Raw genomic sequence first — 14,850 nt, 5'->3', positions numbered from 1 at the left:
CAAGGCTGTTAGTCAAGCACGATCATTCATGGGCACCTACATCAGACGAGCTTCAGTATCAACAAACCCGTCTGTGACACAACATAGGCGAGATTTGATCGAACGGCGGTGAAAGAAAATGCAATTACAGGAGCGGATTAATGTACAAGATATCTTTAATTACCTATGGTACGGAGAGTTTAATTACGACAGGTAGCATTGATCACCGATGGGCCACGCGGGGGAGCATACAGATAGTTTAGCCCGAATCTAGCCTGTGCAAACAAGAAAAGCAAAATATGACGACGACGTCGAGTGATGACCAGACTGATGGGCTCGGAAATCGGATGCGATAGAGTGTTTAGGGAAAGGACCTCGGCGATGCGATGAGATGAGACGAGGGGTAGCTATGGCAATCCCAGGGGGGCCATTGTTTTGTTGCCTTGTTTACATCCCTGCGAAGTTGGTGAGTTTGGTGAGAATAAGATAAATCAAGATAAGCGTAGAAGCTGGAGGAAAAGCAAGTTACAGCTACTGCAGCCCAGCTGCAGGTTTGCGGTCTCTCGCCAATGAAAAACTGCATCCGAAAACAATTGTTGACAATAATGCCATTCTACCAGCACCAAGATGGAAACCGGGTATCTATGTGCACATACTTTTTTTTTCTTCCCGCCCAAGTGGGGAGGAAGAAAACAAAAGTCTGCTTGCGGCTCAGCAATCTAATTAACTTTAGCTTAGCCTCTTGCTCCCTTACAGTGATACAGAGATGACTGGTTTGTTTTGATGCCGCTTGCGGAGTCCTTATTCGCTTATCCTAGCCCTTCTGCACATGCAAGTCAACGAATCTGACGATCCAGCCAGCCAACTCAGCCTACTGTATGCAAGGAGCTGGAGCAGAGACGCCAAACACTCTTGCTTGCTTACACATTTTCGGACCATTGCTGCGGGTTCATGCTTGTACTATAACTTGAACCTGGTTACAGCTAATGGACAATCAGGTTAGATTTTGCCATGGGAAACTGGAAACCGACGAGGTTAAAAACAGGGAACTTATTTGTTGATCGATCGCGGACGGAGGATTGCCCGGCTATATTGCTATACTTAGCTGAGCCATATACTATCTAGACAGAACAGCTAAACGAATATTCGAGTATACGTAACGATTTGCTTTTTTAATTTAATGTATTATTTAATCGCAAGGCGAAAAGGCGGAAGTGAGACCAAAGAGAAAATCCCATTCCTTTTCCCGGTTCGCAACGAGTGGACGGGCCAAATACTGTCCTAATAAGGGAGACGACTCTAGGATGCGAACAAGAATGCCCACTTCAAGCCAATCATAACCCTTAATAACTGGATCGCAGTTACAACAGCTGATCAATAGCGCTTCGACCAAGCCTTCAGTGGCCTCAAAGCTCTGGGTTATCCCTGCCAAAAGCAACCTACAGCGGGGTAATTGCACTGAAACACTGGGCCTCTCCAAAAACGCCCGCCAATTAAACCCTGGGGGAAACGTTGCTCTGGCAACTCGACTTCCCATCGTTTACAGCCTCCGATGCTCCTTCGTGAAGAATACTTTTGTAGTAGAGGCCCTCACTCTCTCATCTTGTCTCAGCCGCATCCACGCCTGGTCTTTCATTCTTTTTCTTTTCTTTCGTCTCCTCAACTCCAGACCAGATTATTCCCCATCGCGAGTTTGCTTTTGCGTTGCATGGCATTCACCATTTACAGCTTCGCATTGCGCATATCATGCTATTTCTGCCTCGACGACTTCACTGCTCAATGACCGCCTGGGAGAGAAAGTAAACACCCATACCAAAAAGACCCGACTGCATATTACCGAGACCACGATTCAACGCCACGCCCACGCCTTATCCAAGTACACCCTGCATACGTTTTTTCCCTTTGCGCATTCGTTCACAAGCTAGCGCTCTTCCTTCTGTCATTGCTTGTATATAGCATTGTTACCCGACCATCCCCCGCCCCCTCCAGCGACGGCGTTCACGACTTTGAACAAGATGGTCGACACAAGCTATCTTGCGCAGCAGGTCAACAACAGTATTGGCCAGCTGCACGGTCTCTTCGATGAGATCGGTGTTCCTGATCATGAGCGCGAAGCTCGTGAGTCCGAGGTATGTTGACTTTGGTTTGCGACACAAATGTCGACAGGTTACTGACTTGCGCAGTTATTCTCAGCACTATCCGAGGCCCTCAATAGCCAAGTGCGACTCGTCAACTCAGAAAAGAAAGAAATGGTCGACGAAGCAAAAAAGATCATCACCATCATTCATCAGATGGAGGCCTCCCTCGACGACCAAAATCGACGCCGTTCTAATGAGGATGATGAACTCACCATCACCTATCCGTTAACACGATGCCTTCAAAAGTTAAAGGAGAAGCACACCATAATCAGTCGCATCCACAAGGAGCGCTTCGAACAAGTCAAGAGTGCGTCCATATCACGACGCCTCAACGTCCTATATACTGACTCCATACAGAACTCGTAGTGGCTCTCGAATCCTACTCCTCACATCTTGAGCCTACTTTCGTCCAGATCCCATTGCCCCCTACAGACCCAGACCAGACCATTCCTGCTAACTTTGACCTTTCGTCCACTTATGTTGACAAGCTCGACAGTGAGTTTACACGAGTCTATGAAGAGTATTCTCGTCGTATTGCCACAGTTCAGGCGCTTGCCGACCAGACGATTGGACTCTGGGCAGAGCTTGGTATCCCTCAAGCGCAACAAGATGCTGCTATCGTCAAGTACTACCGTGATGCTCCTGAGCAGCTCGGCTTGCATGAGGAAGACATTAGCCGACTCCGCGCCAAGCGTGATAGGCTCTCAGACGAGAAGAAGAACAGGGAAAAGAAGCTCAGCCAACTCAGAGCTGCCGTTGAGGCCCTCTGGATCAAGCTTGGCGTCGATGAAAGCGAGACCAAGTCATTCCTTAACGCCAACCGTGGCTGTGGTGTCCGACAGATCAATGAGTTCGAAGACGAGCTTAGCCGCTTGAATGAGCTCAAGCGCCAGAACCTCCACCTCTTCGTCGAAGACACCCGCGTCAAGCTTCAAGAACTCTGGGATGCGCTCTACTTCAGCGAGGATGAAATGCTTGAGTTCACCCCTGCCTTTTCCGATGTCTACAGTGATGCTCTGCTGGAGGCTCATGAGCGTGAGGTCGCCCGCCTCGAAGCTCTAAGGGAAGAGCGAGCCCCCACATTAGCTTTGATTGATAGACGCAAGGCCCTGATCAAGGAGCGTAATGATCTCGCTGCCTCAAGTCAAGATGCGTCGAGACTCATGGGCCGTGGTCAGAAGGGTGAGAAGCGAGATCCTGGCAAGTTGCTTCGCGAGGAGAAGATGCGAAAGCGCATTGCCAAGGAGCTTCCCAAGATTACTGCTGAGTTGCGCAGGATACTTTCCGATTGGGAAGAGGAATATTCACGGCCATTCCTCGTCTGTGGAGAGTGTTACCTGGACGAGATTGAGGCTGAAGAGGATTCAAAGAAGAACACGCTGCCACCGCGATCCAAAACTCCTGCTGGCCCACCACCCTCAACTGCCAAGCCACCCAAGTCAGTGCCAAGCCGCATCAACACCAAGTCTATTCCTCCCCGATCAATGACCAAAACTCCCACAACTGCCGGACCTCCCAAGCGTCCCGGACACCAAACACATGTATCCACATCGAGCATTCCTCATAGCCCTGTAAGGAGCCCGTCGCGAATCCCAGCGCGAGTTCCCTTGTCGAATATGAAGTACGGCAACAACTCTCCCGAACGCCCTCGGGCTGAGTCGTGTGCTGATAACTATCGACCGGGCCAATCCATGATGAGAGCACCCCCTCCCAAGATGCGAGACATCATGGCTCAGGCTGAATTTGAACACAATATGAACCCCTACAAATCCTCCGGCCTTGCTTGCAGCATTGTGCGTCCAGTTGAGCCTGAGGATGTTTACGACGACCGCCCACCAACAGCTCGATCCAACTCCAACCACTCCCAGTACAGCTACCCAAGCAATAGTTCTCATTTGAGCAGCCACCCAAGCTTCAGCGAGGAGAGCTTCCAAGATCCGTATGCGACTATCCGCTCGCAAGGTTACCGTCCCGCCGCCCCCCCTCCACGACATATCTCGGGTGAATCAATGGCCTCTACCAATATCTCAGGATCTGAGAATTGGGAGACCTATGATGATGACAACAGCGAACCCGAAGTTGATGTTTCCGATGCCTATTATGCGAGATTAAGAGCTACTCGAAGCAAGCAGTTCTCACCTGATCAAGGCCGTCCCATAAGCAGTCAATCTAAGCGCATACGTGGAGTACCACCAGCAGGGTCTTATAACGGACCAGTAATGATTGACCAGGACGGAAACCGCATCATTTCTAGCAGCGAGTGGACTGATGAGGATGCCTACTGAGTTCCTTGATTGACCTTTGCCCAATGTTTTTTATCTACGAATGATGTCAAAACACGATCGCGCCGTCTGAACTTTGATGGATTCACGCAAGCTTTTCATGATGATGCGGGCATCTCGCGATGACCTTGAGTGAGCCAACAACAGAGCGTCGCATAACCAAAAGCCTTTTCGGGCAACAAGCTCGACGCATGATTGAATGCCTCTATGACAATGCTCAGCCAGGTGTCTTCTCACACATCCAAGTCCTTGGACATGTTTGCCAATCAGCATTTTTCATTTTCTTCTTTTCTTCATATCCACTTCCCGCTTTTTCAAGTTACATCTCGTCGGGCCCGACGCCATGAATTTTTGTATTTGTCTATTATTTTTACACTTGTCTGTTCCCTTTTGTTTTGACTATGGAGGATTATTGTACACAGCCTCTACATCTAGATTAGCGAGGTCTGTCTGTTCTGTTAAGCGTTGCTGGCCCTAGGGTAATGAGATGTGCATAAAGGGGGTTGAGGGCGCTGAAAAATCTGTATTGGGATGAATTGGCAAGCAGGCGTCTAGGATCATTGGCGTTTGATGTATATCCCGAGTAGCAGGGCGAACTGCTCAACTGGATCCGTAGCAATGCAATTTGTCTTGATTTATATATTTGTCCCCTGATTGTGAAGTATGTGACCTTTCGTGTGATTCTCCCTTTGCATATGTGACTATGTTAGCCTCTTCGTGGCACTTGTAAGATATTATGAATAAATCTTATGCTAAATTGTCACCTTAGGATGGCGTGACCTCGTACAAACGAGGTTCTGAACACTGATAAAGAAGTCCAAAAATGGACGACTCCATATTATAATCAAGGTTTTCAACTGCAAGGTTGTCCCGGCACGTCAAAAATTCTCATTAACGTAAATGTCTCACACAGCACTATAAACCACGACGATCAGGGACACATATGTTGTAATTTAGCTGTACACACAGCGACTGTGTCTTGCTCCTTTATCCTCATGTCGATCTCACATGACAAGCGGTCAGCCAACTTGTAGTTCCTTGCTCTTCGCTTCACGACGCGAACCACTTCTGTAGATCCGGCAAACGCAGCAGGGATTCATCTGCCGTTGATCTTTTATATGATACACTACTTGGTGCACTTCAATATAGCTGCGGGCGCTCGCACAGCCCAAGCTCAAAACCTTAATCACGAAAACTATATATGATCCCCTCCTTTCAACGTCCAACCGTTGCCAACCGTTGCCAACGTTCTCTTTCTTCCCTCGCATTTGGTAAAATGGTTGTCTTGTGGAATCTGGGCGAAGGGATACAGAAATGTATCGCGGATACACTGTCTGGCTCAAATAAAAGGCCCCCGACGACGAAACCGAGAGCTTTAGCCAAACATCGTCCCTGTGCAAATTTTAATCTGTTGGACCTCCCTAACGAACTTATCTATGCCGTTGGCGTTGCCGCTGAGAGAAGAGATGCCAGGGCACTGTCAACAACATGCCGTCGACTTAGAGAGAATCTGGCCAGTGTTGTATGGTCCAGAGTTAAACTCTCGATCGGACTATGTGAAACCTCTAGCGATATCGACACTTTTACCACCTACCTTGGAGAACACTGCGAGAAGTTTGGTCTCATCAAGTAAGTAAACTGACCATCACATATATAGGTATATATGCTAAAGCATCCCTGCTTCGTAGAGAGGCAACTATCCACTTTGATGGCTGTCGCACCGAAAGTCCGCCCTGCTGTGCTGATGAGCTACTATCGGTGCCTAAGGCTGCATATATCATCAACGCGATGAGATCGCTCGAATCACTCTCGCTCGATGTTCAGAATCTCTCTGCCAAGCAAATCAAGACATTGATAGATGAACTCTGTTTTGGATCTAATGTAGAGATTTTAGAGCTGAAGTGCGAAAAGAATAGTCGTTGTTTGATGGAGTGCGTTGGAGAGGCCACAGACCATGGTTCTTCCGAGTCCATAGCAGCACCAGAGATCTCCTCGCATCTTGGGAGTCAGTCCACAAGAACCACGATGTCCAGACCGAAACCCAAATCAATAAGCGACTACAGAATAAACTATATTGCAGAAAGATTTCCGCAACTCAAGTCACTGGTCGTTCGGGAGCCACTGTTTGACGGATATCAGTTGACTGATTCACACTTTACGGCCGATGAAATACCTGTAGGTGATATCCCCGGAGAAGCCGTGCCTTACTAACCTGATTTGTCCGGCAGATGGACGGTACAATGCTAGGCACAGCGTTAAAGGACAAGCTACCCACCCTGCAGCGGTTTGTTTGCACAATACACTTTACCAATCCTATTGATCTTGTGCCTCATTTGTCCCGCTTCAGACTTTTTATCAGTGCGGTTGCAGCAAACCATCCGGCACTGGATGAGATGGTGATTATCCTCAGCCGCATGTACCTGATTTGTTGGAAGCGTGAGAGTAACCATATCTCTTTGAGAGAATGCTATGGGCCGTGGCTCTTTCGCCCTATGCCTATATTTGAGCAAACTGTGCTCGAGTCGCTGTTACTCAATACTGTACCACTAGAATCCGCCGAATAGTCCAGTCTTGGGGCGAGATTGGTCAGGTACCTGATGGTAATTGGGACCAGTTCCTATGATGCCTAACCCAGGAGTTCCCATACTGTTTGATGGGACTGGGACTTTCTGCAACATGGTCTTGACTTTGGTTTGTCGTCAAGTGCCTGATGGCTGTGTATAGGTCGTATCCATGCAAGAGGCGCATTTGTTTCAGGACCCGTCGGTACCACTTCGCGTAGAAATGTTCAGCTGTCGTTGCACAAGGCGAAGTGATCAGTCACCGGAGCTATTCCAACAAAGGCAGCGCTCGTTTTGGTTGGGTTGCCACAACTGCGTTTTAGTGCCAGGGGTAAGGTTCTGAATGGCTTCGCTAGTTTATTAGTTTCAGGGACGTGTTAATTGGATCATTTTTGGTGTTTTTGGGTCGCTTTATGGGGTTTGTTAGCAATGAGTCTAGACTTTGTATTTGGAATTGCGTAATAAAATCTGCAGAGTGAAAGATTGATCGAGACTTACAACAAGCATCAGTGTTGTGTTGGAAGAGTTGTCGTTGTAAATCAATTAAGCATAAGATGGACGTCGCAACCCAATTCTACGTGGCTGGTCATGTGATCAAGTGGCTGAACTAACAATCAACGTCGAGTCACTTCATCTCCCCTTAATCTTCGACATCTCTCTTCCTCCTATCTTGTCAAAAAATGAAATGCCAAAAACGTCAAACAAGAGGCAATGGGCACTTGTTGGGCATTGCTTCTCCCGCTCAATCCATATCCTTGGCAATAAGAACTTCCCGCTCTATCGGATCCGTATCCACCTGAACATGAACAAGGATCATTTCCGTGATCTTCGATCCACCGCAATTCGAGACTTGGCGTTCCGCGCTTACTTTACTTGCTCTGAAGTCAATAATACTCGCCATTCTCGCTGCATGTCCAATGAGGGCAAGGCAATTTCCATCCGAAAGCCTTCTCCAGCTCATGACGAAAACTTTCTCGGGCCAGCGAAAGGAGACAAAACATGTGCTGACTTGTTGATCATCAAGTGGATACTCGCGAGCGTATCATCTTACACGCTGTACGACCCCCCTGAGAGACTGATACTATATTCGTGGTGCAGTACTCGGCGAATAGGAGCGACGTGATATCGTCACAAAACCAGACAACAAATGTGAAAGTGACAGAATATCACAGAAGTCGTACGATATCAGCATAAATACCTACAGTCTTAATATGCTTCATTTACTGCATTGCTGGCCTCGCTGGCCTCGCTGGTTTTTACCAGGCGTCACACTCCCATACCCTTGCAGGGCGACCGTTCTGCTCCCGTTACCAAGAGATCTGGACAACAGTCAGAACTCCAATTCAGGGAATGATCAACCGCTCCAGCCGAAACGACTCTCTAGTTCGTTCTTTAATAGGAGGAGGCGTCATGCGCCAAAGCCTCAACGCTCTCCACGCTGCCGAGGGTCCACATGCACGCTATGACAACGTCTTTGCTCAAGCCAAACGACCGCTTCTCTAACTAGAAATGAACAAAGGCAAATCTTGCACTTTTCGGGAAGAAATTGCAATATCGAGTGAAAGTTAAGCTATTACTACGCATTGATAGTGCTAACGCAGTCTGTCCAACAGGGGTCCCCATACTCAGGAGTTCTAGACACAAATCGCTCCCGTTGATAAGATGCAGGGGTCATTCAAGCGTCTTTTCTTATGTTTTCTCTCGATCGAGGTCCTGTAGCTGCAAAGCTAAGGTCATGGCTAGATGCAAAGACTGGGGGTCTGGAACTGACATGCCGAGAGCTCTCGGCGTCTGGTTAGAGCAACTCGACCAGACATTAGAGTCACCAAGCAAGCCTCTGGAGTATATATATAGGATGGTTCCCGCCCATATCTAAGGTCTAACCAAGAGCTGATTCCATCGTCTCTAGACGTGCTTTCCTCTTGCCGTTCTCTCACACATTCGTTCTAATAATATCCACACTCTTTTCCCCTACAAGCCAACAGGCATTACAGTCTTTATTTCACAATATTTACTACATTCCCTTATAACTTACCAATAATTCCTTACATATTTTGTCCATCCACACCATGAAGTTCACCGTCCTCATCGCGGCCGCTTTGGCCGCTGCTCCTATCCCAGAGGCTGCCGCCCACCCCGGTATGGGAGAAACCATCAAAGAAATCGAACGAATTGCTGCTCGAAGCTGGGGAAATGGCTGGGGCAGCAACAAGTGGCCTTCCAAGAACACTGGAGGAAACACCTGGAGTAGCGGTGGAGGCCAGAGCAGCGGAGGCAACGCATGGGGTAATGGAGGAGGTCAGAGTGGCGGAGACCAGGGCAATGGAGATGACAGCTGGAGCGACAGTGGAAGCCAGAGCGGAGGCAACAGCTGGAGTAACGGCCAAAGCCAAAACAATGGAGGAGGCTCTTCCTCCTGGCCCGGTCAGAGCAATGGTGGCAGCAGCTGGAGCAGCGGCGGAGGCCAAAGCGGAGGCCAGGGTGGCTGGACTGGAGACAGCTTCAATGCTCACTCCCTTATCGGAGACCTTAGCACTGTCAGTGACAAGTCTCTCACTTCAGTCGGCCGGGATATCAAGAAGATCCTCCAAGGCAATGGCAACCCCACAAGTCGCGAGCGTTACTTTGGTTGCCCATCTATGAACACTCCCCAGTGCAAGCGCGATACCTGCTGTGTGTGGCAATACATCTCCAACGAGCTTCAAGAACGTTTCCGGGGTGAGGCTGGTCGTTGCACCCGATGGGCTCGCTATGCAGTTCGAATCGGCTTCCACGATGCTGGTACCTGGTCCTTGAAGACTGCTTCTCAGGGAGGTGGTGCTGATGGCTCCATCATCCTCGCCAATGAGCTGACCCGCGGCGAGAACAAGGGTCTTGAGCAGATTGGAGCGTACTACCAAACCATCTACGACAAGTACCACAACTCATACGGTTTCACTCAGGTCACCATGGCCGATCTCATCCAGATGGGCTCCAACATTGCTGCTGTTACTTGCCCTCTTGGACCCCGAGTGCGCTCTTTTGTTGGTCGCAAGGATAGCACCAAGGCTAACTTGGGGGGACTCCTACCCAAGGTCACCTCTGATGCTCTCACTCTCATCAACTTGTTCAAGGACAAGACCATTGGCCCGGATGATCTCGTCGCTCTCATTGGTGCGCACACAACTTCTCAACAGCACCACACCAACATCGACCGTGATGGTGATCCCCAGGACAGCACCCCTGGTGTCTGGGATATTCTCTTCTACCAGCAGACTCTAGACCAGAACGCCCCCAAGCGTGTCTACAAGTTCCCTAGTGACGAGGTTCTCTCCCAACACCCTCTCACCAAGCCTGCCTTTGAAGCCTTTGCCAGCGGTAGCAGCGGCCAGGCTGCCTGGAACGAGGTAAGTTCCAGCCTTTTTAGATATATCATTACCAGACGACTAACCCCATCTTAGGATTACGCCCGCGCCTACGTCCGTCTCAGTCTTTTGGGCGTCAACAATATCAACAGCCTTACCGAATGCACAAAGGTTCTTCCTCAACCCGTCGAGTCTTACCGCCACAAGGACAAGGGTAGATTCAACAAGTGGCTTCAGAGTGACGACAACTCATACACATCCAAGACTGTTTCCAAGGATATCGACGATGGTTATGAAATCTCTATTCCTGAGGACAAGATCCCTTCCAGACGTGGTCCCTGGAAGAAGTGGACCACTCTGTTCAAGTGGTGGTAAACATTTCTGTATCTCCTTCCAGTAGCCCTTTGGCTCTTGGTGGCTTTTAAAGATATTGGATATAGTGAGCCAAGAGATGGTGTTTTGTATTTATGATAGCGCAAGGGAGACAGGACTTTCTGTACACCAGAGCATGCCGCTTGGCATGATTTAATTCTTAATCTTTCATTCATTTTGGGCATCACATTTAAGCCCTAGACTTAATTAAATTTGCCCATTTCTTCCAGAATGCATGATGTGAATGACTAGCAACAGGAACAACTTATCATTATATACTTATTAGTCTGAATTCCCGCCTATTTTGCTTGTTCATTGTCATTATCGAGCTAGTATTTTACTACGTGTTGCTACACCATGGGAACTATCATTACGTATCCTCCATCTCCAACTTTCGCAGCTCACATGGAAAATCTTCTTAATGAACCCACAGCATCGGGATCAGCCGAGGTGTAGTCATTAATGTCCAGCCCATCTATGCCATTTGCCTCGACATCCCTCTCGCCTCTGACAAGCAACGCAACACTGGTACCTTCCCTCGTTCGGCAGACACCCGCCCCAACTGCACCCTGGATGGCCCGGATAGCGTACGAGTGCACCGTTAGCGAGATTACCTCGCAGTCTTTCGACGTCTCGTTGAAAATGTCCTCCAGGGCCCTTTTCTTCCGCACAACATGCTCCTCGTCCGTCTCTGGGTCCACCCTGTTGGTGAACTGGTCCTCCTCCTCAAACCCATCCTCGATTTGGTAGCTGGGATAGTTTTCCACTATCCAAGTGCGTGGACGTCTGTAATCACACGTGTGGCGTGTGATTCTCTCCCGGAGTAGTTCCTTGACGATTGGCTGTTGGGGTGGTGTTTGCGTGGCCATGAGTGAGGAAAAGACAAGGTTTGTCGTCTGGAGACACCGAGCCAGGGGGCTGGTGTAAAAGGTTTGGGGATGTGGTGCGCCTTGGACTTTGATGAGGTCTGTCCAGAAGGTGTTGAGGTCTTTGGCTTGCTGCTCGCCTACTTCAGTGAGAGAGGCGTCGAACCAAGTTTCTTTGCCGTCCCCATTTTCGAAGGATACTCTTGTCTGCCTTTTTGTTAGTGTTTGTGTGCTGGAACAAACTGCGAGAGGAGGGTTGACTCACATTCCATGCCTCTGAGCCCACTTGAGCGTGCATCTTGTTATGCACACCAAGACCGTGTCGCGTCAAGTATAAGATTTTATATACGACATTGTTGGAGCTGTTCTTGTTGAGCCATGTCACATAACGTGCGAGACGGACCCAATCTCGCTGATCAGAAGCATCTGGGTCGTCGGAAGGGTATGACTGGCTGGGGATGAGGCCCAGGTTTGGTTGCGTGGTGACTTTTTCTCCAGGGTAGTTGTGCGCGATGTCGGTGAGTTCGATGAAGACACCTGGTTGGGCCTTGAAGGACCAGTTGGCAGCCATGATGAAGTTGTGGTGTGTTGCGATAAGATATGGCTTAGGTATGATGAGATGTGATCGACCCACCGACTAGGTAGGTTAAGTAAGCGATTAAAAAGTGATGTTGTTGCTGGGAATTGTTGTCTTCGGCGTTTGTTTCATGCACATAAAGAATAGTCTAGGTACAGCACGAGGTCAAAGGGAGACTGGTTATCTTTGAGTTTGCCGTAAGTTCCTTAGGTCAGGCCATGACGTAGTTGGCATAGAAATGGGGCTTGTTAATCGACAACATCCACAGTAACTGATTGATTGCAAAAAAATAGACATTCACTGACGTCTTGTAAGAGAGAAAAGATTGAAAATTATGGAGAAAACTATCATCATCTTTATGGGTACTAACTGATAAATTACCAATTGTCGATGATGGGAATATTAACCACTCGTGAATGTCTCAGCCCTAATGGTGGACAGGCAAAAGATCTTGGCATACTGCTTCGTTTGACGCCAAGAAAATTATATACAATCATTCAAAGAAACTCCCCAAACTCTCTGCTATAACAACGACTCCAAACAACGACTTGCTATCTATGCAAGTTCCGCGGGCTCTTTCTTGTTTGCTGGTCCTGAGGTTGGCTACTCGGATCCACAGCCTCACCACCAGCTTCATGAATCACATTCTGCTGAGGCTGAAACCCATCAGCTTGAGAATGCATGTACTGTGAGTTGGGGCTAATATTGCTCTGAAGTTTATTTGGTCGTAATGATAAGGCGCACCTGGTTGCTGTCCAGGAGACCAAGGAGACTTGTTCTCGGGTGGTTGCTGGTATCCTGGCAAACTCGCAGCTTTGCTCTGCTTCTTCTTCTTGCGACGGAGGAAGAAGAAAACTCCTAACCCTGTAGCAGCGAGTACAGCGACACTACTGACTGTGCCACCTACTATTGCGGCCACTGGTGTCTTTGAGCTGCCACCATCATTGGCGTTGGTCTCAGTGACAGTGGCAGTGGACCCTGATGTTGATTCCGATGTTGACTTTGGGCCTCCTAAAGCGGTGCCAGCTGTTCTTGCGCCGCTCATTTGCGATTCTATGGAACTAATGTCATCCTGATCGACGGTAAAAAAAATGCGGTGTCTCCTTTTGGCCCTTGTAGGTAAGAGCAGCGCTCTGTGCGGTTTTGATGTCGAGATCATTGCACCAATAGTCAGTGGTATTTCCTCTCCATGCGACAGTATTGCAGTAGGGCGCGCGGGAATTGGTGCTATACATCCCATTAGTAGTCTCTTCCAAAGGATAGCGAGGACTAATGGTACCATTTTAGAGTGTAGTTGTCTACTTCACAACCGCCGTCACATTTACTTGACTGAAAGTATTCTCGAGAGTTGATGCAAGTAGCATGGTACTGGCAAGTTGTTTTGCTGCAGCATATAACACCTCCGTGCTCTTGCGACAGAGGAGGGAAGAAGTAGCAGCGATTGTCAACCGGACAAGCTCTGCTGGCACCGGCTCGCTCTGATATGAAACCACAAATACTGTCAGGAGCGATTGATAGGATTATCTGATCGCTCGCTTCTGCTCGTCCGTGGAGGTTCAATATCGGTGGTGCTGTTGGCTCGGGAGGTATTTCGTTGACGAAGCTCATGGTAATGTAAGTCTAGAAGGGAATTGGCTGGGATTCAAGCAACTCCAAAAGCACTTCTTTGTGCCGATGCCCAATATGAAGACCTGGAACCCTGTGTTGGTGGACAACAGTCGAGTGTTTGATGGTAATTGTTGATAGTGACAGGTAAACCGAACCATGTGGAGATGATATCGACAAGCCAAATCGCCAAACAAATAGAGATACAATACAGAGAGAGAGACTAGGTAATAGCAGGAGATATGAGGCAATGTATATACAACTAATACAATTCACAACCTCTCTTCTCAAGCAGCACCACAACCAGACTCCGTATTCATCCTTGATATCCAGCAGGTCCAACAGTATTTAGCCGAGATCCTTCGTCTTTCAGCTCTGCAGGTTTCAAGGCCTATAAGAATCAAGATAGAGAGATTGAACCTTGATACGTTGTGTAAACCGCTTCATTTGTCTTGAATGAGATCATCTATCAACGCTGTATTGAATGTAATACATATCTCCACTTACCACTTCAGGTGGAATACTGCGCTGGTGGGTAGGTCCCTGGTCAATCTGACCCTGGCTAGTAGGGACTAGAGAAGTTGGTCTCCCAAGTCCAAGGGTACAAAAATAAGTAGTCTAAGAGGTCTAGCTAAAGTTGCATAGGCTGGCCTACTAATTTTGTCTCTTATGCTTTTCGTGACCAATTTTCCCGACACCCTGCTTTGGCATATTGAGCTTGTAGTCTAATTTCTGACATGCATGTTTACCAAAGAGGGAAGTTTGAGGGGAGAGAATCAAATGGTCATGTTTCTGCCAGATAACGTGACTTCGTGACTTGATCGCGTCCATGTCAATTGGCAGGACGGACTCTTTCCTTTTTTTACGTGTTGCTGCCTTGGACTAAAACACCTGTGGACCTCTTCTTACCCTTTTAGCTGTAGAAATGGCCTCAACGGGCAGGAGCGGAGGCTGGTGCCTTGCGATTGAACAAGGCTAGGTGCAGTAGCCTAAGCACCTACCTCCTGCCTTCCTCGCCAATGGCTCAAGACTGGCCAATTTATTCATTATCCATGCTTGTATTGCATTTGACTTCTATACTATAAAAGTCGCATCACTTCCACCTCGCTACAGAATTGGATTCAAA

General features: G+C 48.4%; 5 protein-coding genes across 5 annotated transcripts; 3 read left to right on the top strand and 2 right to left on the bottom strand.

Annotated features, from left to right (window-relative positions):
- Positions 1-1,994: 1,994 nt before the first annotated feature.
- FPSE_08672 (uncharacterized protein) lies at positions 1,995-4,402 on the top strand (the record flags this gene model as incomplete). The annotated part of the gene is made up of 3 exons (XM_009261790.1): positions 1,995-2,108; positions 2,163-2,424; positions 2,475-4,402. The coding sequence occupies 3 exons, from the start codon at positions 1,995-1,997 to the stop codon at positions 4,400-4,402; spliced, it is 2,304 nt and encodes a 767-aa protein (XP_009260065.1).
- Positions 4,403-5,675: 1,273 nt separating this feature from the next.
- FPSE_08671 (uncharacterized protein) lies at positions 5,676-6,963 on the top strand (the record flags this gene model as incomplete). The annotated part of the gene is made up of 4 exons (XM_009261789.1): positions 5,676-6,028; positions 6,088-6,404; positions 6,480-6,574; positions 6,682-6,963. The coding sequence occupies 4 exons, from the start codon at positions 5,676-5,678 to the stop codon at positions 6,961-6,963; spliced, it is 1,047 nt and encodes a 348-aa protein (XP_009260064.1).
- A 2,066-nt stretch (positions 6,964-9,029) lies between these two features.
- On the top strand, positions 9,030-10,679 carry FPSE_08670 (uncharacterized protein; the record flags this gene model as incomplete). The annotated part of the gene is made up of 2 exons (XM_009261788.1): positions 9,030-10,346; positions 10,401-10,679. 2 exons carry the CDS (start codon positions 9,030-9,032, stop codon positions 10,677-10,679), a joined length of 1,596 nt encoding a protein of 531 aa, XP_009260063.1.
- Positions 10,680-11,077: 398 nt separating this feature from the next.
- On the bottom strand, positions 11,078-12,113 carry FPSE_08669 (uncharacterized protein; the record flags this gene model as incomplete). Its single annotated transcript, XM_009261787.1, has 2 exons — positions 11,078-11,749; positions 11,808-12,113. The coding sequence occupies 2 exons, from the start codon at positions 12,111-12,113 to the stop codon at positions 11,078-11,080; spliced, it is 978 nt and encodes a 325-aa protein (XP_009260062.1).
- A 672-nt stretch (positions 12,114-12,785) lies between these two features.
- Positions 12,786-14,555, bottom strand: FPSE_08668 (uncharacterized protein; the record flags this gene model as incomplete). Its single annotated transcript, XM_009261786.1, has 5 exons — positions 12,786-12,805; positions 12,864-13,346; positions 13,445-13,739; positions 14,232-14,286; positions 14,380-14,555. 5 exons carry the CDS (start codon positions 14,553-14,555, stop codon positions 12,786-12,788), a joined length of 1,029 nt encoding a protein of 342 aa, XP_009260061.1.
- Between the last annotated feature and the right edge of the window lie 295 nt (positions 14,556-14,850).

This window comes from Fusarium pseudograminearum, chromosome 1 (genome assembly GCF_000303195.2).
Source record: "Fusarium pseudograminearum CS3096 chromosome 1, whole genome shotgun sequence".
NCBI classification, from domain to species: Eukaryota; Fungi; Ascomycota; class Sordariomycetes; order Hypocreales; family Nectriaceae; genus Fusarium; species Fusarium pseudograminearum.
The sequence above is the reverse complement of the archived record's forward strand: the minus strand, read 5'-3'. Positions and strand labels throughout refer to the sequence as shown.